Source organism: Rana temporaria, chromosome 6 (assembly GCF_905171775.1).
Source record: "Rana temporaria chromosome 6, aRanTem1.1, whole genome shotgun sequence".
Classification (NCBI taxonomy): Eukaryota; Metazoa; Chordata; class Amphibia; order Anura; family Ranidae; genus Rana; species Rana temporaria.
In genome coordinates, this window is record NC_053494.1 from 144,700,193 (window position 1) to 144,727,338 (window position 27,146).

Genomic DNA, 27,146 nt, shown 5'->3' on the forward strand with positions numbered 1-27,146 from the left:
TTTTTAACCGATGGACTTGCCCACAGACGATCGGTTTTTTTTCTATCCGTTTTTTGACCATCAGATAATTTTAAAACAGGTTCTAAGTTTTTTCACCGATGGGGAAAAAAAAAACGATGGGGCCCACACACGATCCGTTCGTCCGATGAAAACGGATGCTGGAAGCCTTTTTGTTATTTTTGGATTTTCTTTGACACATATAATAGAATATTTTTTTTTGTAATATATTGCAGGCATTAAAGTAGATATGGAAGTGTTTAATTGAATGCAGGTTCCTGTGATGGCATGGCAACAATGCTGCACTGCTGCTGAATTCAATGCAGAGTTGCCACTTTTGTAAAGACTCTGCTTGTTTGCACTACTGTATAATGAGATGACAAAAACATGTTTCAGGGGGCATATCTATCAACATTGTCACTGCTGATTCACAGCCTGTAACTTGTATGTTAGCACCTAGCCACACCTAGCAGTTTTCCAACATTGCATCTGTTGCTAAAACCCTCTTACTGTGAGCTGCAGTGTCTGGGAGGAATAGCGTGTGAGACAACACGAATTTGACTCTGTCAGGGAAGATAAAGGAAGTTTTTTTTGCTTATTGGGCTTGTTCATCATATACAGGGAGTGCAGAATTATTAGGCAAGTTGTATTTTTGAGGATTAATTTTATTATTGAACAACAACCATGTTCTCAATGAACCCAAAAAACTCATTAATATCAAAGCTGAATATTTTTGGAAGTAGTTTTTAGTTTGTTTTTAGTTTTAGCTATTTTAGGGGGATATCTGTGTGTGCAGGTGACTATTACTGTGCATAATTATTAGGCAACTTAACAAAAAATAAATATATACCCATTTCAATTATTTATTTTTACCAGTGAAACCAATATAACATCTCAACATTCACAAATATACATTTCTGACATTCAAAAACAAAACAAAAACAAATCAGTGACCAATATAGCCACCTTTCTTTGCAATGACACTCAAAAGCCTGCCATCCATGGATTCTGTCAGTGTTTTGATCTGTTCACCATCAACATTGCGTGCAGCAGCAACCGCAGCCTCCCAGACACTGTTCAGAGAGGTGTACTGTTTTCCCTCCTTGTAAATCTCACATTTGATGATGGACCACAGGTTCTCAATGGGGTTCAGATCAGGTGAACAAGGAGGCCATGTCATTAGTTTTTCTTCTTTTATACCCTTTCTTGCCAGCCATGCTGTGGAGTACTTGGACGCGTGTGATGGAGCATTGTCCTGCATGAAAATCATGGTTTTCTTGAAGGATGCAGACTTCTTCCTGTACCACTGCTTGAAGAAGGTGTCTTCCAGAAACTGGCAGTAGGACTGGGAGTTGAGCTTGACTCCATCCTCAACCCGAAAAGGCCCCACAAGCTCATCTTTGATGATACCAGCCCAAACCAGTACTCCACCTCCACCTTGCTGGCGTCTGAGTCGGACTGGAGCTCTCTGCCCTTTACCAATCCAGCCACGGGCCCATCCATCTGGCCCATCAAGACTCACTCTCATTTCATCAGTCCATAAAACCTTAGAAAAATCAGTCTTGAGATATTTCTTGGCCCAGTCTTGACGTTTCAGCTTGTGTGTCTTGTTCAGTGGTGGTCGTCTTTCAGCCTTTCTTACCTTGGCCATGTCTCTGAGTATTGCACACCTTGTGCTTTTGGGCACTCCAGTGATGTTGCAGCTCTGAAATATGGCCAAACTGGTGGCAAGTGGCATCTTGGCAGCTGCACGCTTGACTTTTCTCAGTTCATGGGCAGTTATTTTGCGCCTTGGTTTTTCCACACGCTTCTTGCGACCCTGTTGACTATTTTGAATGAAACGCTTGATTGTTCGATGATCACGCTTCAGAAGCTTTGCAATTTTAAGAGTGTTGCATCCCTCTGCAAGATATCTCACTATTTTTGACTTTTCTGAGCCTGTCAAGTCCTTCTTTTGGCCCATTTTGCCAAAGGAAAAGAAGTTGCCTAATAATTATGCACACCTGATATAGGGTGTTGATGTCATTAGACCACACCCCTTCTCATTACAGAGATGCACATCACCTAATATGCTTAATTGGTAGTAGGCTTTCGAGCCTATACAGCTTGGAGTAAGACAACATGCATAAAGAGGATGATGTGGTCAAAATACTCATTTGCCTAATAATTCTGCACTCCCTGTAGTTACTGGATTTGCTACCTGTTTAGACTTTTATTTAGGAGTCTTTAGTTGTATTTTAACTACCTCTATTGTTGCAAAGAGAAAAGATGATGCACATTGTATATACAGTATCACAAAAGTCTTCATTTATTGTATAAATCATTCACAAGCAGGGCAATGGCAGTCACCACCCTAGAACCACCCTCACTGATGAATTTCAACCAATCAGGCTTAATGGTAGATTTAAGAATAATAAATAGCCAGGGTACCAAGATGTAGGCTGAGTCCCCAACACAGAAAATGTTTAAAGACATATGATGCCATTGGGACTCTGGTTGAGTTTCCCCTCTAAATATTATTACCACATTATGTAAAATATCACATCTTTGACTGCTTATAAAAGTTAAAAACTACGATGCAAAGTACAAGTAGCCATGTAATGAAAAAATAAAACATATAAACATTCATGTCTATGACACTATAGAACACAAATCATTTCTAAACAATCAAGTACTGACAATGATCTCGATGCAGTTCACAAACAATGTTCACTACTTCAGGAGATGGTGAAATCCAAATACATAACTGTAGAGAGATCATGTCACTGAAAATAAATAAATAGATAGATAATATAGTAAGGAAAAGCATTCCCCAATTCCTATAAATAATGAAAGCAAAACAGGATAATCACATACCCACCAAAGGCACTAAATTATCACAGGAACCAAAAAAGCCAACTGTAAGTCAGGGTTATCTCAGGCAAGTCCCGTTTGGGAGCTGGTAGAGCGGGTCGCATGGCAGAGGCAGGCAAAGGTGGCTCACAGAGTCAAGGTCAGCATATATGTATGGATCAATTGAACCCTGTGTACAAAAATTTATGAAAAAACTGAATAAAACAGAAATAGATGGGATATCTTCAAGTGGTAACACGTGTTCCATTGACAACTTATGCCCTGTACACATGATCCGTTCGTTTGATGAAAACGAACCGATTGATTTTTTTCATCAGATATCCGATGAAGCTGACTTTCATCAGTCTTGCCTACACACCATCGGTTAAAAAAACTGATGGGGCCCACACATGATCGGTTCGTCCGATGAAAACGGTCCGTTTTCATCAGACGAACCGATCGTGTGTACAGGGCATAAGAGAATATTTTCCTCACTTTGAAGATATTTCCACACTTCTTGTTGTGTCTACAGGATAGGAAACAAAGGAAAATATTTTGAACGGGACACAGATGACAAAAAAACAGATGGAAGGTTTTAACCATTTCCTACTATATCTAAAATGGTTTGGCTTTACATTTACTTTAATAATAGCTTCTACAGTGCCCTGAAATAGTATTAATTCCTTGAAATGTTCCACATTTTGTTATATTACAACAAAAAATGTAAATGTATTTTATTGGGATTTTATGTGATAAACCAACCCAAAGTGGCACATAATTGTGAAGTGGAAGGAAAATGATAAATGGTTTTCCAATTTTTTTACAAATAAATATCTCAAAAGTGTGGCACGCTCATGGTGACTCTGAACAGATTCTCCCACCTAAGCTGTGGTTTTCTGTCACCATGAGCATTTTGGCTGCTTCTCTGATGAATGCTCTACTTGCTCGGCCTGTCAGTTTAGGTGGACAGCCATGTTTTGGTAGGTTTGAAGTTGTGTCATGCTATTTCCATTTTCGGATGAGATGTTTAACCACTTCAGATCCGCGCTATAGTAAAAATACGTCTGCAGCGCGGACCTGAAGTGCCAAGTGGCCGTTTTTAAACGGCCTGTCGTTTCTCTGCTGGAAGCGCATCCCCGCGATCGCGCTTCTGCAGAAAACTGTGTTGGCGTGTCCCTCGGACACAGCCAATCACAGATCGTGCTGAATGGCCAATCACAGCGGCCATTCAGCATTCGATCTAGCCGTCCAATGAGAGATGATCTCGAATGTAAACAAATGAGATCATCTCTCATCGCCGGCTTTCTCTCCTTACACACAGACCGCGTGTGAGGAGAGAAAGCCTTTTACAGTCGTTACAGTCGTTACAGTCCAAAAAAAAAAACAGTGAGTGACACAAACACTACCCACAGTCCCTGCCAGTGCCACCTTCCAGTGCCACCTTCCAGTGCCACCTTCCAGTGCCATCAGCCAGTGCCACCAGCCAGTGCATTTATCAGAGCCACCTGCCCCTGCCATCAGTGCCACCTGCCCCTGCCATCAGTGCCACCTGCCCCTGCCATCAGTGCCACCTGCCCCTGCCATCAGTGCCACCTGCCAAAAGTGCAATCTGCCAAAAGTGCAATCTGCCAAAAGTGCCACCTGCCAGTGCCACCTGCCCGTGCCACCTGCCCGTGCCACCTGCCCGTGCCATCAGTGCCGTCAGCCATCAGTGCCACCTGCCGCCAGTGCCACCTGCCCGTGCCACCTGCCCGTGCCATCTGCCCGTGCCATCAGTGCCGTCAGCCATCAGTGCCACCTGCCGCCAGTGCCACCTGCCGCCAGTGCCACCTGCCCGTGCCATCTGCCCGTGCCATCTGCCCGTGCCATCAGTGCCGTCAGCCATCAGTGCCATCAGTGCCACCTGCCATCAGTGCCACCTGCCATCAGTGCTACCTGCCATCAGTGCCATCTGCCATCTGCCCGTGCCATCTGCCAGTCCCATTTGCCGTCAGTGCCACCTGTCAGTGTCATCAGTGCCACGTGCCATCTTTTGTCATGGCTAAAAGATCTTTTTCACTTACGGAGGCATACGAAATTATTGCGGCCGACGAGAGCAACGGGGAGCTCTGCGATTCGGATTCCTCCGCAAGGTCAGACGCCGGATCTGATGTTGACTATGAGCCGATAGTTAGCAGTGAAGAGGAAGAGGAGGAAGAGGAGGAAGAGGGGGAAGATGAGGAAGAGGAGGAAGAGGGGGAAGATGAGGAAGAGGAGGAAGAAGAGGAAGAAGAGGAGAAAGAGGAAGAAGAGGAAGAAGAGGAGGAAGAGGGTCCGCCCGCCAGACGAAGGCGTATTGCTAAGGAGGCAGTGCCATCCACCAGCACTGCTGTGCCATCCACCAGCACTGCTGTGCCATCCACCAGCACTGCTGTGCCATCCACCAGCACCGCTGTGCCATCCACCAGAACCGCAACACCTCGTCAAGCAAGGTCACGTACCAGTAGGTCCCATGCCAGCCTTCCCTATTCCCTTCAGTACCCCTTGTGGCTTCCTCCTAATTCAGGAGAAGCCAACATTCCCCCTTTCACTGCCCAGCCAGGAGTCCAAGTGGACACAGAAAATTTTGCCCCAATAGATTTTTTCAGTTTAATTTTTACTGAGGACTTGCTTTCCTCAATTGTTTCCCAGTCCAATCTCTATGCCCAACAATTTATTTCCAGTCACCCCACATCCTATTATGCCCGTCCCTTCCAATGGAGACCCCTTACAGTGGAAGAGTTTAAAAAAATTTTGGGCCTCGTATTCTGTATGGGACTAAACCACAAAAACGAAGTACGTTCATATTGGTCAAAACGCCCCATATACCACATGCCCGTCTTTTCCTCAAAAATGCCCAGGTCCAGATATCAAATGTTAATGCGATTCCTACACTATAGTGACAATACCCAGTGCCCTCCCCGAGATGACCCAAATTTTGACAAACTTTATAAGATTCGGCCACTACTAGATTATTTTTCCCAAATTTTCCCCCAGTTGTTTACCCCGGACCAAAACATCTGTGTTGACGAGTCACTTGTCAAATTTTCTGGCAGGCTCGGCATAAAGCAATTTATGCCCTCCAAAAGGGCCCGCTATGGAGTGAAGCTCTACAAATTATGTGACCGTGCCACCGGATATACCTATGCCTTCAACATATATGAAGGAAAGGACAGCCAGCTACACCCCCCTAATTGCCCAGACTACATAGGAACCAGCGGGAAAATTGTTTGGCAACTCCTAAACCCGCTCATGGAGAAAGGCTACCACTTGTATGTGGACAATTTCTACACAAGTTTGCCCCTTTTCCGAAACCTGTATAGAAAGAAGACACCCGCATGCGGCACCGTACGGTCGAACCGGAAGGGCTTTCCTCAAAGCCTCGTCACCAAGAAGCTAAGAAAAGGGGAGACGGCGAGTGCACGCAATGAGGAAGTTCTGGCCGTGAAATGGAGGGACAAAAGGGATGTGTACGTGCTTTCTACCATCCACAACAATACATGCGTTACCATCAGAAGGAGGAATGGGCAAATCCAGAAACCTAAATATATCCACGAATACAATAAGTTCATGGGGGGTGTCGATTTCAATGATCAAATGATCGAGCCCTACCTTTCCACAAGACGATCATACCAGTGGTATAAAAAAGTTTCAATTTACTTATTCAATTTGGCCATATACAACACGTACGTATTATATCGAAAATCCACTCCAAGACCCAAATCCTACCTTTACTTCCAGGAGGAAATCACCACTGCCCTTTTATACACCAGCAACCCACCAGCAACCATTCGATCCGATGTGGTAAGCCGACTCTACGAGCGCCACTTCCCAGATAAAATCCCTCCCGGACCAACAGGCCGAAATTCCCCAAAAAAATGCCGGGTGTGCTCCAAAGATGGAGTGAGAAGAGACACCCGTTTTTATTGTGCCCAATGCCCTTCCCAACCAGGCCTCTGCATAGACAGCTGTTTCCGCCGTTATCATTCCTTACTAAATTATTAGTCACTTCCTGCCATTTACCTTTACACCCCTTATGCCTCTGCTTGCTCTGTATTTGACCCTGGCTTGTTATTTGACCACGATTCTGCCTACCGATTTTGTTTATACCTCTGCCTGATATGGAACTGACCCTGGACTGTTATTTGACCACGCTTTTGCCTACCGATTCTGTTTATACCTCTGCCTGATATGGAACTGACCCTGGACTGTTATTTGACCACGCTTATGCCTACCGATTCTGTTTATACCTCTGCCTGATCTGGAACTGACCCTGGACCGTTTGACCATTCTTTTTGCCTGCCTCTTGGACTGATCTTTTACCCTGCCAGTGGACTAGTGGGATTCAAAGCACAGGGGTCTCACATGTGAGGGGCTCCAGAATTGTTTTTCTGGATGAAGAAAACTATTTTTTTTGTTTTCTCATTCTAGATTAGGGTCTGGTTGCCCGGAGGCTTCAAAGAGATTTGGGTGGGAGAAGCCTCTACCCCTGTCCCCATTCTGTCCTGAACGAGGCCCTACTTCTGCCTGCTGCCTGTAGGACCTATGCCATCATGCCTGTTGCCTGGACAATTGCATTTTCTTTTGCTGACCAAGTCCCTGCCTGCTGCCTGGACCAGTGCTATCGTCCCGTGGACAACTGCGCTACTAAAACCACAGGTACATTTTTTGTTTACCCTTTGCTTAGCATAATGTATTTTGGTGTGTAATTCTTGTCATGTGTATGCTATGTGTCCCTAGAACACCGGTTGGTCTTCCTTGCATGTTGGGCCTCTGTATGTGGTCAGGCTGTGAAAAAGTCCCACACATGTGGTATCGCCATACTCAGGAGGAGCAGCAGAATGTATTTTGGGGTGTAATTTTTGCTATGTACAGGCTATGTGTTGGCAATATCTTATAAATGGACAACTTTGCGTAAAAAAAATGCGTTTTCATTTTTTTCCCACATTTTCCAAAAACGTTTGGAAAAAAATGAATCGTTCAAAAGACTCATTATGCCTCATAGATTATACGTTGGGGTGTTAGCTTTCCAAAATGGGGTCACTTTGTGGGCATTTCCATTGTCCAGGTGCTCCAGGGCCTTCAAAAGTGTAATAGGTAGTCAACAAGTTAGATGTGTAATTTATGCTCCTAGAACACCTGATGGTGCTCCCTGCATATTGGGGCTCTGTATGTGGCCAGGCTGTGAAAAAGTCCCACACATGTGGTATCGCCATACTCAGGGGGAGTAGCAGAATGTATTTTGGGGTGTAATTTTTGCTATGTACAGGCTATGTGTTGGCAATATCTTATAAATGGACAACTTTGCGTAAAAAAAATGTGTTTTCATTTTTTTCCCACATTTTCCAAAAACGTTTGGAAAAAAATGAATCGTTCAAAAGACTCATTATGCCTCATAGATTATACGTTGGGGTGTTAGCTTTCCAAAATGGGGTCACTTTGTGGGCATTTCCATTGTCCAGGTGCTCCAGGGCCTTCAAAAGTGTAATAGGTAGTCAACAAGTTAGATGTGTAATTTATGCTCCTAGAACACCTGATGGTGCTCCCTGCATATTGGGGCTCTGTATGTGGTCAGGCTGTAAAAAAGTCTCACACATGTGGTATCGCCATACTCAGGAGGAGTAGCAGAATGTATTTTTGGGTGTCATTTGTGGTATACACATGCCATGTGAGAGAAATAACCTATTACAATGACAATTTTGTGAGGGGGAAAAAATAAATAAAAAAAATATTCATTTTGCAAAGAATTGTGGGAAAAAATTACAACATCAAAAACCTCATCATGCATCTTACTAAATACCTTGGAATGTCTACTTTCTAAAAAGGGGTCATTTGGGGGGTATTTGTACTTTCCTGGCGTGTTCAGGGCCCCAAGAAATGAGATAGGCACCGGTACAACAGGTGTGATATTTTTTTTATGATTTGCACCATAGCTTGTAGACTCTCTAACTTTCACAAAGAGCAAATAATATCCACTAATTTGGGTTATTTTTACCAAAGACATGTAGCAGTATAAATTGTGGCCAAAATTTATGAAGAAAAATTAATATTTTGCTAAATTTTATCGCATAAACTAAGAAAAATACATTTTTTTTCAAAATTTTCCGCCTTTTTTCATTTATAGCGCAAAAAATAAAAAGTCCAGAGGTGATCAAATACCACCAAAAGAAAGCTCTGTTTCTATGAAAAAAAGGACAAAAAATTCATTTGGATACAATGTTGTATGACTGAGTAATTAACATTCAAAGTGTGAGAGTGCTGAAAGCTGAAAATTGCTCCGGGAACGAAGGTGGTTTAAGTGCCCAGTAAGCAAGTGGTTAAAGCTTGGGATATGCACCAGCCTTGTGGCTTGCCGCTTACTATAAAGGTGCCCCTCCATAATAGTAGGTGAGGTTGAAAAAAGAGTCCATGAAGTCCAAACTATATGTGTGATTATAGGTTATGTGTCTTCAGTTTCCTTTGTCTGAAGTCTGAAGTCTCGGTGCCTGCCTTCCAGTCTGAAGTCTCGGTGCCTGCCTGATGGTTCAGTGTCCCAGCCTGATGTTCTGGTGTCTCCGCCTGATGTTTTTCGGTGCCCGGGTCCCCACCTGATGTTTCGGTGCCCATGTCTCTGTCTGCGGTTTCGGTGCCCATGTCTCAGCCTGAAGTTTCGTTGCCCAGTCTGCTAAACCATTGCCCATCACCCGGCCTGTTAAGCCAGTGTCCATTATCCGGCTTGCTGGACCAGTCCCCGGTGTCCAGCTTGCTGAATCAGGGCCCGTTACCCAGGCCACTGGGCCGTTACTCTTCTTGCTGAGTGCCTGTCATCCAGCCTGCCGTTACAGAGCCCGCTGCCCAGCTTGATGACCCGAAGCCCGCTGCTCAGCTCAATGACCTGAAGCCCGCTGTCCGCCCGGATGAGCCTGCTGTCTGCCCAGATGAGTCTGCTGTCTGCCCGGATGTTCAATTACAATTACTTGGAGCATCCAGAGGCCGCTCCTTTGAGGGGTACTGTCAGGAAAGGGTTCTCCTGTTGGTGGCGCTGTCAGTCCCATGTATCGAAGTAACCGGTGTCCGATAGCGGGTGTCCTCTGACTCTTAGGATCTGTAGTGAGAGGACTCACCTACTGGTGGCACTGTTGGATCCTTGGGCCATAGTACCAGTGTCCACCAGCGGGTGTATGCCGGCAGTGTGGAGCAGACAGTACCTCCTGCGGTCAGGTGTCACCTAAGCCCAATTACAAATAGAGAAATAACTGGGGGCGAGTTGATTGGACTTTTCAGGCATTATTAGCTGGTCAAAGTATAGTCATACAAAGAGTAAGTTCTCTAAAATATTACAAATTTATTAAGACATAGAAAGTATAAATACTTTCTATGTCTTAATAAATTTTTAATATTTTAGAGAACTTACTCTTTGTATGACTATACTTTGACCAGCTAATAGTGCCTGAAAAGTCCAATCAACTCGCCCCCAGTTATTTCTCTATTCATACTTACAGGACGTGGCACATCTTTTTCATCTACTAAATATCCACATGTACACTGCATGTGAGGATATTTGCATTTTCCTCTTCTTTTCATTAAGCCCAATTACAGACCTACACATAAATACCCAGCTAGCCCTCACATGCTTGCCTTGGTATTGTCCTCATGCCCTGACCTGTGATCCTGCTATCTGAACCTGATCCTGAGCCTATCCTGGACCTGTCCCTCCTGTTACCTTGCATCCCTGCCTTGCCGTCTGATCCGTCCATCCTCTCCCTGTCCTGTGTTCCTAACCCATCTGCTGATCTCCCTGTGTATGACCTTTGCATGGCTAAACGTTTATGTTTCTGGAACATCCCTTGTCCATCTGCTGATCTGCTGTATATGACCCTGAACTGGCTTACGTTTATGATTACGGTTTTCCCTATCTACTGTGTATTGTTATTTGTGGGTCACTGTTTGGACTTATTGTCACTGTTTGGTTTTGGAGGTGTTGGTGTATTGTATATGACTAATCTTAATAAACGTTATAGTCACTTACATTTTAGTTCTCTCTGTGCAGTCCACAGTGTCTGGTCTTACCAATTCCCTGACACCGTGTGTATGCAACACAGGTTTGAGCCAACATTCTGTCAGAAAAAATTCACGGTTTTCTTGTCGGAATTTCTGATCAAGTGTATGCGACATTAGTAGAAATAGCTTATTGTTGAGGCTTGAAAGCTCATGCAATTTTTGTAATGAAGTCCACATACCTTTGGCCATTTTCTGTTCCTATGTGGATAAGCTGGTCAACTTCCACTAGTAAGCTTATAGTTGCTTTTGACTATCTGTCTTTCCTGTCCTATTCCTCCTTCTTACTGTTTGTGGGTCTGTCTTTATTCAGCACTTGCAGCAAGTCATTCTTTCTGAGAAACATTTCTAGTTTAAACTCTTACTGCTGGTAATTGGCATTGTTCGGCTTTGCAATTGCAAACTTCACATCTGAACTGCTTGCCATCTTTCAACAGCTTGTATACAGTATTCACTGTACTCACTGAGTTGCAGAGTTCTCTTTCCAGTGCCTGTGTGTTGCTGGATGATTGGGTGCGCTGGGCCCATAACCTGTTGTGCAGAGTATTGAAATAATGTGCTGGAAGCTTCTTATATACAGCAATACGCTTTCCTTTCATGGAGGATTGCAGAACATGTCTTTATCAGACATGAACAGGAACTGAACACAAACAATACTTCCTCCCATTACATCATATCCTAGATAGAACTATGATACTGCAGCACCACTTGCTGCATAGAAAGGTACAATTCATATATATAGTTCTAACTATAAAGCAACTTTGCATTACTTGCTGTTGTACTTCCAATGAAACTATTATTATTATTTACAAATTTAGAATCGTATTAAATAAAGAAGTTTGATCTGGATAAATGTTTATACTTTGAATCACTCAACTTCACAAACCAATAGCCATCACCTATTCAGAATATTTATAGGAGTTATTTGAGCAGTGCTAGCTGCGGAGGCAAAGGCCAACATACGCAATATGATTTGTAGGCTAAAAAAAATAACAAACATTATAGTGTACATTCTCAGCAGGCCTCAGTACCCAAAATAGTTTGTTACAGTGTGCATGAATAGGAGTAAACTCATCCTAACTCCACCAGACCCTAAACCTGGAAGAAGCCAGGGAGAAGATGTTGGCACAGACAAGGGAGCTTTCTGGAGGAGAGGTGTGTATTAAGTTTTGCTTTATACTCACCTTACCAGAGCTCCCTCTTCACTACAGTATCATACCACTGTGGTAATGCTGTATCATTTAAAAACATTTTAACATAGAACATTGGTGCAAGTGCTTGATTGTTTTGGCGCATCAATTAGAAACTGTTGCATATCACTTTTAACTTCATTTGATGCACATGGCACAACAACACATAGAAAATGCACCAATATTTACATTACAAAATGCATATTACCCTTTGTGAGTTAAATGTATGCATTTTCTTTTATTACAATTAATCCTATATTTCTACTTTTCAAAGCTGATTACTTCTAAACAGATAAAACAGGTTTCCTAACCTGTATGTTGCCTGTAAACTCAAACTCTGCTGGGGGCAATCTGTGACATGCAAATAACTTGGTTACACAAGTAGCTTGTGTAAGATCATTTCTATTCAACTCCTTTTCATGTTAATGAGAAGGAAAATTACTGCCTTTATATTGCAAATCTTTTCATTAAGATTGGACATGTGATTTCTGCAAGCAAGTAACTGATCTTTACTTGTAGACACCAGTCTGTTTGACTTCTCACAAGCTCAAGTTTCTTTGACCAGCTGTCACTTTATTTTCTGCAAAGGAAGAACCTAGACGATAGGATGCACAATGAAGCTCATGTGCCATGCAGTACCCTCAAGTGTTGTGGTGCCCAACACTCAGACTACCTGATCCCAGTGTGCAGCCTGTCATGTCCTAGGCTGGGTCCATCACCTGTTGGGCACCTGCTGACTTTAAAGAGCTGCAGCAGGGTTCTTTGCACTGAGTTGCTTTGCAGCACCCAGCATTAAAACACTCAGCGCGGTCTGGCAGACTGACCCCCACCTGGCAGTATACAAATAAAGTCCTGGCTGTATAAAAAGGGAGAAAAGACTGCAACTAAATCAACAAACACTTCACCGGGAAGCCTGCTACAGAACAGGGCTGATTAGGGCATAGCTGCTGTGCCCATTATCAGTTCACTACCTACGCATACTGTAGCTCTCTCTCTCTCTCTCTGCAGCATGTGCTTGAATTTCAGGTTGTAAACCATTGCCCCGATCACTGATAGCAACAACCTATAATGGTTGGGAACACTTCCTGCGAGAGGGCTCATGGTTACAGGATAGGCCCTAATAGTCCACTGAATATCTGGAGCCCATGTGACATGTGGACCTAGGTCACTTGCTGCGTGCTACATGGAGGGGTCTGCTCCTCAGTAACAAGAGAGTAAAAAAACAGTGCACTGACCACCAATGTGGGGAGGATTTAAAAAAATATTGCCAGTGATCACCAGTGCAGGAGGGTTAAATAACACTGGCATTGATCACAAATGTGGGAAGGGGGTTTGCGGGTTAGGAAAAATACTGCACTGACCACCAATGCAGGAAAACAGGGTGAGGGGTTTAAAAATACTTCAACCGATCACCAATGCATGGGCAGAGAGTGTAAAAAATACTACCTTGACCACATAGGCGTGCGCAGGGGGTGTGCCAAGTGTTCCTGGGCACATCCCAATCACTATGTGCAGTGCCGATTCCCCCTACTGCCCAGGCTTCACCCTGTCTTGCCACCCTCCTCCCCCGCTCCACAGTGCTGCTGGTTTTCCTGCTCTCATCTCCCTCCTGCTATTCTGGGGGATGTTTCAGAATGAAGAGCAGGGAAGGGGCTATTAAAGTGGTTGTAAACCCTGAAAAAAAAAAAAAATTAGTAAAACAACAAGTCTTAGGCCCTTTTCACACGGGGCGGATCAGTAATGATCCACCTCCGTATGCTCCGTTTGCTCAGCGGGGATCGCTCTGTTGATCCCTGCTGAGCTGGCGGATGACAGGGCGGTCCCCGCACACTGTGCAGGGACCGCCCTGTCTTTTCTCCGCTCTCCCCTATAGGGGGGATCCGATGAACACGGACCGTATGTCCGTGTTCATCTGATCCGATCCGCAAACTGAAGGAAAAATAGGGTTTTCTTCCGTCTGCAAAATCTGATCGAGGCGGGCGAGATCGGGTGTCAGCGGATGTTCATCCGCTGACATCCGCGATCTCATAGGGGCCAATGTATGTTCCTTTTTCATCCGCAAACGGATGGATGAAAAAGCGGACATACGGTCCGCACGTGTGAAAGGGGCCTTAAAAGTCCTGTAAATTACTAAAGCAGCACTAATTGTCACTCCTCTAAACGTCACCAATCTTTCTTATAATAGTATATAAGAGGTATGGAAGATAAAAGATGTGTCAGATTCCAGGTAAACCCACAGGTGCTTCTAGACTACGAGCTGCTCTTCACTGCAAATAGCTTCCACCGTGTGTCACACACCCCCTTTTATACTCACCAAAAGGTTGAGTTTAGCAGGCACTGACAAAACAGTGTCTAGAAACGGGATTTCACTTCTTAAACCTGAGGACATCTGATGATATTGAGAGAGCCTTTCTTGGGGATCCATTTCAGTTTGGATATCGGAGACGATTGAATACACTGTTTTGTCAGTGCCTGCTAAACTCAAACTTTTGGTGAGTATAAACCCGAAAGGAGGTGTGTGACACACGGTGGAAGCTATTTGCAGTGAAGAGTCTAGAAGCACCTGTGGGTTTACCTGGACTCTGACACATCTTTTATCTTCCATACCTCTTATGAACTATTATAAGAAAGATTGGTCAGGTTTTACTATTTCTGTTTTATTTATGTGCATTATTGCTTTTAAAGCGGCTGCTGAATTTTATATTTGTGATAATTTTAATGGTAACATTATTTTTTTTAATATTAAGTTATTAAGAGTCTGTGAATTCCGTAGCGACAGGATAGTGAAAGAAGGCCAGGGACTTCACTATTTTTTGTATAGTATGCATAGCATCAGGGCCGGCCCTATGATGGGACCGGGTGGTACCATGGGTACCAGGCAGCACTTTGACTATTTTACTCTCTTGTCTGTCCTGAAGAAGCCTCATGGCAAAACGTGTAGACGCACAGGGGACATTTATAGGCAACATACATACCTGACATCTTGTATGGTTTTCTTTTTAATGTTGTTTTATGTAACTACTTTGTAATAAAATTATATATTTTTTGCTATTCCTGTCTGTGTTGCCTATAAAGTCCGACCATTGGTTGCTTTCCTTAAGCAATTTTGTCTTTATCACATGAATAGAGCCATGACAGCTCCTCTTTATACATGTATAGAGCCATGACGTGATTTTTTTTTGGGGGGGGGGGGAAGCATTTCATTCTTGGTCCCAGGCAGCACAATGTCTTGGGCCGGCACTGCATAGCATATATGCATAGCATGTATCACTTACCTCAGATCGAAGCCCCCGCAGCGGACCTCGTAGCCACCCCCGGCGGCCAACATCTCTCTGACTTCCGGGTATTGTGGCTCCGGCCAATCACAGCGCTGGAGCCGTGATACCCGGAAATCAGAGAGATGTTGGCCGCCGGGGGTGGCTACGAGGGACCTGACAGTAATGGTACGTCTAACTGAACGTGCCATTGCTTTAGTGCACATGTGCTGATGACTTCGGCACATGCAGACACAGGGGGTATCTCCTAAACCGTGCAAGTTTAGGAGATATCCAGGGTAGCTACAGGTGAGCCTTAATATAGGCTTACCTGTAACATAAAGTGTGTTGTAAGGGTTTACAACCACTTTAAATATGTAATTTACTGATGCCTTCATTTTCTAAATGAACACACTCACTGTGTTCTTTCATAACTGAAAAATAGTAAACTGTGTTTACTATGCTTCAAGTTGTGAATGAATAGAAAGCCACTCAGCACAGAGCACTTCCCATTCATTCCCTTCCCTGTCCTGTGCAGCTGAGGCTGCAGAGAAAGGCATGTGTGTTTGAGCTTTGGGGTGCACACCTTAATGCAATGGGCTGCGTACACCTATGCTTGACCACCAATGCAACAGGTATGTATTAAAAAACACTGCTCCTAACCAATAGAGGGGAGGGTTTTAACTGGCACTACTCACAGGTACCAGTGCAGGATGTGGGATTAACAGCACAATTACTGACCACCACTGTTGGGGGGTTAATAGCAGGGGCAGACTGACAACTCATGGGGCCCCCGGGCAATAGGAGATTATGGGGCCCCCGGGCTTACAGATGGCCACCACGCCAGGAGGCAGGGCAGCTAAAATCTCTGGATTTTCACATCAAAAGCATGTCGGTTTCAGACATATCAGGGACAGATGTAATAAAAAACACAGATTTTGACATACTGTCCCTGGTTTTATTGAACCTGGCAACCCTGATGGGGCCTCCTAGTGGCATGGGGCCCTCGGGCAGTGCCCGAGAGCTTCAATGGTCAGTCCGCCCCTGGTTTATAGTATGGCCACTAACACAACTTCAAACTTTCTCAGCAGGACATTTTCAGGCATTCAGGTGCATTACAGCTATCTCATTTGAATTGATTGTCTAACATTGAGCACTCACCTCCAGCATCACGGGAGCGAGCACTCTTCCTCCCCCTGTCATAGTACTGCTGAACTCAATCACTGCGGCTACGGGCAGCAACTAACCAATGCTAACAATATGGGAGTTTTTCGGTCAGGCTTCAGGCATGCCAAAAATGGCCTAAAGGTATGGCAATTGCATGAAGCTACTGGGGCCCCTAACTGCATAGTCCAACTTCGCCTTTTTCTTTAATCAAAAGGAACTTTATTGAGAAATCGATAAAAAAAAGAAACAGTACAGAATTCCATATCTATACATACTATGCTGAAGCACCTTACATTTAGTATACAGCCCGAATTTTTTCAAATTTTGTTGCATTACCCTGTGCTGGTAGATACATTTTTCCAGCCTCACAGTGTCACACATTTGCGTCAACCACTCCTTCACCGTGGGTGGTATCTGTCGATTTCCAGTGCCTCAAAATTAATTTCCTTGCTTGGAAAAGGGCACTAGCTATGGCTAGTCCAGAGGTCTCCTCCACCGGGACTTCATCTATAATTCCTCACAGGCATAGTTAAGGGTGTTCTACAAGATGAATCTGAAACACTCGGTTATCCGCTTGCCGACCGCTGCACGACTATTTACGTCGGCAGAATGGCGCAACTGCGCATTTGGACATACCTGTATGTCCCCTTTCATAGGTAAGCCTATTATAAGGCTTACCTGTAGATACTTCAAATATCTCCTAAACCTAACCGGTTTAGGAGATATTTACCATCTACGCTTACCCCGACGTCATCTGTGCATGAAGAAAGGGCCGTTTCTATAGAGCCCATGCTGTGACCGTCGGCACCCATTAGGGTTTACTTCCTCTTTAAACTTCAGCTTTATGCTCCATTAACACCAATGCATTGTTTCATGCTTTTTGCAGAAATTTTTTGGGGGGTTCCTATGGAACATGTTGAAATCAATGCATTTTTGTGCCTCTGCGTTTTTGGAAAGGGTCAGGGACTTTTTAAAACCCAAAACTGTGCTCTGTTTTGGTTTAATATATTTTTGTAGAGAAGCTGCAGAAGCATGTAGTGGGTTTTTAACTGCGATATTGCCACAATTTGCGTTTTTAAATTTCCCCCCTAAAAAAAAAAAAAAAAAATGAACAAAATTTGTTGTAGGAAATTTCAGTTAGAGCAGAAGCTTCCTATCTCTTCACTTTGGTAGCTCAATGCTTTTTCCATGTGAGTGACTCAAATATTTAGGTCAAAGACAGCCATTAACAGACATTTTCAGAACTAGGTTAGCAAAACATAGCCCTTAGGCTGGTCCTACATTATACAATTATCTTGTTCAACTTGCATTAGATTTACCTTCAATCATGTAGTACAAGAGCCTTCCTGGTTGCATATACATTGAAAGTGTTTAGGTGTGACCTCATATTATATGGTTTTGGTAAAGCTAAAGGAAAATTGTAACAGAAAATTGTATAACATATGGCCAGCTTTAGGCTCCATTCACACTAATGCTTTTTTTGATGCATTTTGCAGAAATGCAGGGAAATTTTTTAACATGGTTTCCTATGGAACATGTTCACATCAATGCTTTTTTGTGCCTCTGCGTTTTTGGAAAGGGTCAGGGACTTTTTTTCCTGCAAAAAGCAGCATTTTGCATGCAATAGAAGTCAATGGACCGCGTTTTTACTGCGATTTTGCAGGTTTTTTTAACCTGTTTTATAGCTGGTTGTTAAAGGAAATGTAAAAAAATTAAAATTGATAGCTAAAAAAAAAAAACGCAAGTCGCGTTAAAATCGCTGTAAATACGCACGTCAAAAAACGCAGCAAGCACCGCAAAAAGCACTGCAAAAACGCTCAAAAGCAACATGCATAGGTGTGAATCGAGCCTCATTCCTTAAGCAACAACTTTCTTTAACCACTTACCCCCCGGACCATATTGCTGCCCAAAGACCAGAGTACTTTTTGCGATTCGGGACTGCGTCGCTTTAACAGACAATTGCGCGGTCGTGCGACGTGGCTCCCAAACAAAATTGGCGTCCTTTTTTTCCCACAAATAGAGCTTTCTTTTGGTGGTATTTGATCACCTCTGCGTTTTTTTTTTTTTGCGCTATAAACAAAAATAGAACGACAATTTTGAAAAAAATGAATATTTTTTACTTTTTGCTGTAATAAATATCCCCCAAAAATATATAAAAAAACATTTTTTTTCCTCAGTTTAGGCCGATACGTATTCTTCTACATATTTTTCGTAAAAAAAATCGCAATAAGCGTTTATTGATTGGTTTGCGCAAAAGTTATAGCGTTTACAAAATAGGGGGTATTTTTATGGCATTTTTATTAATATTTTTTTTACTAGTAATGGCGGCGATCGGCGATTTTTTTTTCGGTATTGCGACATTATGGCGGACACTTCGGACATTTTTGACACATTTTTGGGACCATTGGCATTTTTATAGCGATCAGTGCTATGAAAATGCATTAGATTACTATAAAAATGCCACTGGCAGTGAAGGGGTTAACACTAGGGGGCGGGGAAGGGGTTAAGTATGCCTGGGTGTGTTCTTACTGTGGGGGGGGGGGGGGGGGGCCTCACTTGGGGAAACACTGATTTTCTGTTCATACATTGTATGAACAGAAAATCAGCATTTCCCCTGCTGACAGGAACGAGAGCTGTGTGTTTACACACACAGCTCCCGTTCCCCGCTCTGTACCGAGCGATCGCGTGTGCCCGGCGGCGATCGCGCCCGCCGGGCACACGCACGGGAGTCGGGGGCGAGCGGGGGGCGCGCGCGCCTCCGGCGGCGCGCGTGCGCCCCTAGTGGCGGCTAAAGGGTAGGACGTCCATTTACGTGGTCTCGCCTAGGAGAGCCACCTTGTGGACGTAAAATGACGGTGCGGCGACGGCAAGTAGTTAAAGGCCTCATTACCAAGAGCGCTGCGGCCAATAGGCCATGAATGGGCTGTGTGTTTATGCAGCTTGTGTCACCAGGTGCTGCATACAGGCAGCCCATGAAATTCTATAGTAATGCAGCAGCTGCACGGACACAGACGCTCACCCTAATTTAATAGGTGTGCGACTCAGTGGCCCCAAATGCAAACTGTCAAATTGGGACGAGCAGCTGTGTCTTACATGGGCTGTCTGCATGCAGCATGGGGTGGCTTAAGACCATTCACAGTCTATAGGCCTGAGTGCCCATGTCTATGGGGTTTATTTACTAAAGCTAGAGAGGGCAAAAAGCAGTCACACTTCTGCATTTTTTTTTTAAATAGCAAACATGTCATACTTACCTCCACTGTGCAGTTCGTTGTGCACAGAGTGCCCCCGATCGTCCTCTTCTGGGGTCCCATGGCGGCTCTCTTGGCTCCTCCCCTTAATAGATAACCCCCTCTGGGAAGCTCTCTCCTGAGGGGGTTACCTTACCGGCATGCTCCTGTGTGATACACTCGGCGACCAAAGCCGCCGAGTGTAAGACTTAGCAACGCCCCCCCGGCGGCCGTGTTATTGGATTTGATTGACAGCAGCGGGAGCCAATGGCTGGGGTGCTATCAATCTATCCAATGAAGAGCCGACAAGCCATGGGGAAAGCGACGCAGGTTTACACAGAAATTCGGGGCTCAGGTTAGTAAAACGGGGGCTGGGGGGCCAGGCACAGCAAGGTGTTTTTTCACCTTAATGCATAGGATGCATTAAAGTGATGCTAAGGGTTTGTTATTTAAAAAAAAAATAACTAACATGTAATACTTACATCCACTGTGCCCCGAACGTCCTCTTCTGGGGTCCCACAGCAGCTGTCTCGGCTCCTCCCCGCAAGAGCTAACCCCCTCTGGGAAGCTCTCTCCCGAGGGGGTTACCTTGCGGGCGCGCTCCCGTGTTATACACTCGGTGTACATAAGAACATGGTGTACCGAATGTATCATTTGGCCCCAGCCCCGCCCCCTGAGTCATTGGATTTAATTGACAACAGCGGGAGCCAATTGCTGCGCTATCGATCTATCCAATGAGGAGCTGATCAACCATGGAGAGAACGACGTGGGATCGCGCCCTCTGAAATTCAGGGTTCAGGTAAATAAAAACGGGGGACGGACACAGCAAGGTGTTTTTTCACCTTAATGCATAGGATGCATTAAGGTGAAAAAAACACCAAGGTTTTCAACCCCTTTAAGGCAAAAAAAAAAAAACACAAGGGTTTACAACCCCCCAATAAAACTTGGAAGCTGGTTCTCTGCAGAATTGTGACTACATTTGCCCTCTCTAGCTTTAGTAAATAAACCCCAATGAGCTCTTAAACATGGGCCATAAATAACATTTTCAAGCTGAACTCCATGCATATATAAAAGACAAAAATGCAGCCCTGCAATCAGTAATACGGTCACAGGGTAGGGGAGTAGACCTGTAAGTGGAAATGAAACTGCAGCAGAGAAAGATCAAGTCCCCTCTTTTGACAAGGCTATCTTATCTGAGGACCTGATTGATAGTGATACAAATTCTTTTGGCAGGTAAAACAGTTTTCATATGCAAGTTCAATTTTAAGATGCCTGGAATAGGTTTTCTTTACAAAGCTGGCTAATAAAAAATCTGCAGCATTTAGAAACATTTCCAGGGACAAATGCTAGGAATTGCCCTTAGACCCCATACACACTATTAGATTTTCCGCAGATTTTTGTCTTCAGATTTACCAAAACCATATAATATGAGGTCAAACCTTAAAGGGTCACTAAAGGAATGTTTTTTTAGCTAAATAGCTTCCTTTATCTTACTGCAGTTCTGGTTTCATGTCCTCATTGTTCGTTTTTGCTCTGATGTTGCTGTAATTCTTCTCTGATCTCCACACTTCCTGCTTGTCTGTTTCCTGATGACCACAGTACTGGGAGACTCTAGTTTCCTTTTCCAAACCATCACTGCTCTATGGCTCTGTACATGCACACAGGCAGGATAACATGCAAAAACGAAACTAAATGCAAAAACGAAACTACAGGTACATTATATGATTGGTACATTATAAAAGGAATCAGTTAACTATTATGTCTCCATACCCTGTAAACAGTCATTTCAGCAAAAAAATATGTTTCCTTTACAACTCCTTTAAGGCTGTTGGGTTCACACGTGTGCGGTGCGAATTCCAGCTCTGTTATCTCTGCAAAAAGATAACAGAGCTGTTCATCGTTTCATGTGCGGTGTAGCTGCAAACTTGATGACGAGGGAGGGGATAGAAGTGTAGTGAGCATGGAGAGAAATCCTGTTGAGAATTGAACACATCTGCGAATCGGATGCATACCCATAGAAGATATTGGGCCTGAATTCGCACCTATGTGAACCAGCCTCATTAAAAACAATGGGGCAGATCCACAAAGATCTGCCCCGGCACAGCGTATCAGAGATATGCTACGCCGCCGTAACTTACTTGTGTTATCTTCAAATCCTTAAAGATTTTGCGGCGTAAGTTACGGCGGCGTAGTCTATCTCTGGCGGCGAAATTCAAATCGGCGATTAGGGGGCGTGTTTCATTTAAATGAAGCGCGTCCCCGTACCAAATGAACTGCGCATGCGCCGTCCCTAAATTTCCTGCAATGCATTGCGCTAAATGACGTCGCTAGGACGTAATTTTTTTTAACATAGACGTGAATTACGTCCATCCCGATTCACGGACGACTTACGCAAAAAAAAAAAAAAATTGGAATTAAACGCGGGAACGACAGCCATACTTAACATGGCAAGTCTAACTATACGCCGCAAAACACCAGCTTTAACTATACGCCAGAAAAAAGAGACAACGTAAAAGAATGCGACGGCCGCGCGTACGTTCGTTGATCGTCGGAAATAGTTAATTTGCATACCCGACGTGGAAAACGACGCAAACTCCACCCAGCGGACACCGAAGTATTGCATCTAAGATCCGAAGGCGTACGAAGCCGTACGCCTGTTGGATCTAACCCAGATGCCGTCGTATCTTGGTTTGAGGATTCAAACTAAATATACGACGCGGGAAATTTGAAAGTACGCCGGCGTATCAGTAGATACGCCGGCGTACTCTCTCTGTGGATCTGCCCCATAGTATTTTATAATGTTATGCGAATTGGATGTGGTGTAAGCCGCAACCAATTCACATAGGGGTGAACGGGGCCCCAGAGTTTCAATTTGTATGCAATCAGGCAGGTCTTTGTAATATATGGTTTTGGTAAATCTGAAGACAAAAATCTGCAGAAAATCTAATAGTGTGTATGGAGCCTTAGCATCAAAGAAAGAAATACCCATCCGTTCAATACAAATACATTGTATAACATTTCATTACAATACAAGATCATCCTCTAAAGTAAAAATTCCAGTTAGACAACTAGTTTGAGGGGCAAGCCATTCAGCAACGTTTCGTTTGAGCTTGCACTAGGCTGTGCGGTGTGCCTCTTACAAAACTCTCCACACAAATGCTAATAAGTAATTAGCATTTAGAAATGGTTGATTGTCAAGCAGGTTAGAGTTACTTAACCACATGACTGAGCTCTTGAGCTTTTTCCTAGCCTTCCCTCTCTACTTTATATTATTCAAGGAATGTTTTACTCTGTGCTAGAGCTCATAAAGTAATATTGGACTGTGCATTGTACCTGAGCGCCTGCTTTTGTAAACACTCATCATATTCTGTGACTGAGGAAAGAAGAGGAAGGTGAGCCTTCAGTCTGCTCACTTCATGTCTCTTGTCTTGCTCTAGAATCCATGGGGCTGAAGGACTGGCTGTGTGCTCTGTGTTGTGTGAGAATGGGGTGCATCGATTATCCAAAAAACGAGAAGCAGCCTTTAGTCAAGTAAGTAGATTTTTGTTTTGTTTTATTTTGTAAAAAAAAAAAGTAAAATTGCATTTCTTCCAACCTTGGGCCGTCCAAGAATCTTGTGTGAAAGCATTTTGCCTTCGAGGAGTCCTGAAAAACATGACAGATTGTTGGACAGGTTTAATAACCTAATACTTGTGGTATGTGGAATGCCCAGACCCCGCCTTCTCTTCAGGATATTTATTATGTTTCTGGAACCTGTAAACTGAAAATCAAATGGAGTGTAGGAGTACCAACAACTTCCAGCTGCGTATGATCCCCTGTGAACATGTGAGCGTAGCCAAGTGTGTTTTTGTTTTGTACATGCAACTTGTAGTATAGGGGCAGAGTTGTGTGTTTTTTGTGCCGTAGACTTTTAAATAGGAGCACATTAAAAAAAGTGTTTAAAGCGGATTTATTTTTTTAAAAGACAGCAGCTACAAATACTGCAGTTAAACAATGGACACTTACCTGTCCAGTGCGTCGGCAAGGACAAGCAATTGCTTGTCTCTCGGCTGCCATCCTCTGTGAGGAAATCCAGGAAGTGAAGCATTGTGGCTTCACTGCCCAGTTCCCTACTACGCATGTGTGAGCTGCAGCGTGCCCTCACTGGTCCCCGATGTCTCCTGGGACCAGTGTGTTTCCCATTAGACAGCGGGGGGGTGACACGAAGGGTCGTGACTCCCGTGGCAGTCTATTCCTGGAAGTGGGTGCAAATACCTGTATTGGTATCTGCACCCCTCCCCCCTGAAAGTTGGCAAATGTGACACCGGAAATGGGGGAGGGTTCCGAAAAGCGGAGGTTCACTTTTTGTGTGGACCCCCGCTTAAATGCATTAAAAAAAAAATGTATATTTTATTTGTAACAAACATAATATATGATAAAAAATGGTTAGGCGGCATATTACTTAGAAACACAAAGTATGGCATTCATGTTTATATTTAAGCATTTAAAAAAATGCATGATTCTCTATCCAAGATGATATTTAAAAGTCCAATGATCTTGATATATAGAAGAAACACTTTTCAAATAATACTTTAATATGTGTATGTATGTGTGTAATTTAATTAATTAAATTATTTATATAATGTGTGTGTGTGTGTGGTGTTTTTTTTAAAAGACAATAAGTGTCGGTTCACACTGCAGCGGCATGACTTCGGGGGCGACTCTGCAAGTCGTCCTGAGGACGACTTCAGAGGCGATTTGCAAAGCGACTTCTGTATAGAAGTCAATGCAGGCCGCCCCCGAAGTCGTACAGGAACCTTTTTCTAAGTCGGAGCGACTTGCGTCGCTCCTATTAGAACGGTTCCATTGCATTCAATGGGACGCGACTCGTCAGGCGGCTGAGCCACCTGACGAGTCTCCCCAGTGTGAACCGGGTCTAAGTCATTAAAGCGGAGGTTCACCCATACCCTACACATTTTCCCCTTCGCTTTATGCTCGTTTTGTCTAGGGGAATCGGCTATTTGTATTAAAATATGATCCGTACTTACCCGTTTACAAGATGCATCTTCTTCCGCCGCTTCCGGGTATGGGCTGCGGGAATGGGCGTTCCTTCTTGATTGACAGTCTTCCGAGAGGCTTCCGACGGTCGCATCCATCGCGTCACGATTTTCCGAAAGAAGCCAAACGTCGGTGCGCAGGCGCAGTATAGAGCCGCACCGACGTTCGGCTTCTTTCGGCTACGAGTGACGCGATGGATGCGACCGTCGGAAGCCTCTCGCAAGACTGTCAATCAAGAAGGAACGCCCGCTCCCGAATACCCATACCCGGAAGCGACGGAAGAAGATGCATCTCGAAAACGGGTAAGTACGGATCATATTTTAATACAAATTGCCGATTCCCCTAGACCGAACGAGCAGGAAGCTAAGGGGAAAAAAAAAAAAAGAAATGGTTGAACTCCCGCTTTAAAGGAATAATAATAATAATAATAATAATAATAATACTTTAGTGGTTACCTTTTTATAGTCACAAGGGGGCATTTCTTATTTTTTCTGCCTACAATATTATGGGGATGATGGTAAACCTTTTTGGAAAATCATTAAAGGTTCAAAAGTGTATGTTATTGCTCATAAACTTTTTTTATTTCTATTTTTTGAGATTCGGGAGTGATGTGACACACAGCTCAGGTGTGAATGAGCCTTTTGAAAAATAATTGGAATTCTTCACCTTGAGGGTTGTCACTCTTCAGGAATCGCACAACGCTAAGCTCAGGTGTTAATGAGGGGGAGAGCTGATGCATCAAATTAGAATGTATTAGACCCCTTTCAAACTGAGGAGTTTTTCAGGCGGTACAGCGCTAAAAATAGCGCTGCTGTACCGCCTAAAAATCTCCTGCACTGCATACTCTATGTGAAAGCCCAAGGGCTTTCACACTGAGGCGATGCGCTGGCGGGAGAGAAAAAAAATCTCCTGCCAGCAGCATCTTTGGAGCGGTGAGAGGAGCAGCGTGTATACCGCTCCTTCCCATTTAAAACAATTTTGAAACTGTGGAAATAGCGACGTTATACCGCCACCGCGCCTTCCGCCCCAGTTTGAAAGGGGCCTTAGGCCCTGGTTCACATCGATGCTACTTCAAAATCGGGCTACTTCACTTGAAGTAGCGCGATTTCAATGTAGCAAGGTCAGCGTGATTTCACTTGAAAGACAACTGTGTGGCTTCATACACAAATGTCTATTGAAGTCGCACCTGAAATCGGCAAAAGTAGTTCAGGAACTACTTATGCAAATTGGTGCGGTACTGCAAAACCGGTGTCGCACCGATTGGAACAGTGCAATTGTCGCCAATAGGTTGCAACTTGTCATGCAATTTGATCTCAAATCGCATAAAAAATCGCTCGAATGTGAACCTAGGCTTAATTTTTCTTGCAGGATTCACTGAACAGTAAGGTCAGTGCACTTTGGCCTAAGCATTGCACTTTATTACCAAAACACAATTCTATTTGCCAGGACATTGCCTATTTACTTGCATTAGGCCTGTTTTGCACCTATGCGATTTTTTTTGTGCATTCTCAGTTTTGCAAAAACACAGTACAGTCCATATAACATGGTTTCCTATGGATGTAGTTCACATCTGTGCATTTTTTGGAAAGGGCCAGGGACTTTTTTTCTGGTTTTGTTCCATAGACTTCAATGGATCAAAAGTGTGTATTGAAAAATGCACCTGGAATAGGCAAACTGCAACTTGCATAGGTGTGAGGCTCCATTCACACTAATGCGTTTTTTGATGCATTTTGCAGAAATGCAGGGACATTTTTTAACATGGTTTCCTATGGAACATGTTCACACCAATGCTTTTTTGTTCCTCTGCGTTTTTGGAAAGGGTCGGGGACTTTTTTTCCCGCAAAAAGCAGCGTTTTTCATGCAATAGATTTTAATGGACCCACATTCAAAAATGCAAGTACCGTGTTTTTACAGCGATTTGCGGTTTGCATTTTTTTTTTATTTATTTTCAACCTGTTTTATAGCTGGTTGTTAAAGGAAATGTAAAAAAAAAAAAAAAAAAATTGGCAGCTAAAAAAAAAATGCAAATCGCGGTAAAAACGCTCAAGCACCGCAAAAAGCACTACAAAAACACTCAAAAGCAACGTGTGAATTGAGCCTGAATCAGGCCTTAATAACAAAAGATATGTTCCTGGAGGACACGCAGCATTAGCATTACAAGTAGCATTAATGCAGAATATGCAGCTAAAAGCTGAAGTGGTTTACCTGAGTTTAGTTTAATAAAAATGTTAAAAGTATATGTAAAGCCTAACAATAATACTCATTCCTCATGCTTCACTGTTATTATCCCTGCTTAGTTCTCGCTGTGGACTATAGAACACCTCCCCACTATTGTATGTAGAAGAGAACAAGGCATTCTGTAGTCCTAACATTTCCTGTTCAAGGAT

General features: G+C 43.7%; 1 protein-coding gene across 4 annotated transcripts in view; it reads left to right on the top strand.

Moving 5' to 3' along the window:
* The window catches only part of MREG (melanoregulin), an 82,619-nt gene that overhangs the window by 24,479 nt on the left and 30,994 nt on the right, over positions 1-27,146 (top strand). The window contains exons 1-2 of one of the 4 annotated variants that reach the window (XM_040357486.1): positions 20,479-20,521; positions 23,160-23,253. The exons of 1 other annotated variant lie outside the window; for it this stretch is intronic. In XM_040357486.1, the coding sequence (XP_040213420.1) occupies positions 23,165-23,253 (89 nt within the window). In that variant the 5' untranslated portion in view covers positions 20,479-20,521; positions 23,160-23,164. Of the gene's footprint in view, positions 1-20,478; positions 20,522-22,838; positions 22,925-23,159; positions 23,254-27,146 lie in introns of those variants that run through there. 2 more of the 4 variants (XM_040357485.1, XM_040357484.1) reach the window with 2 other exon arrangements.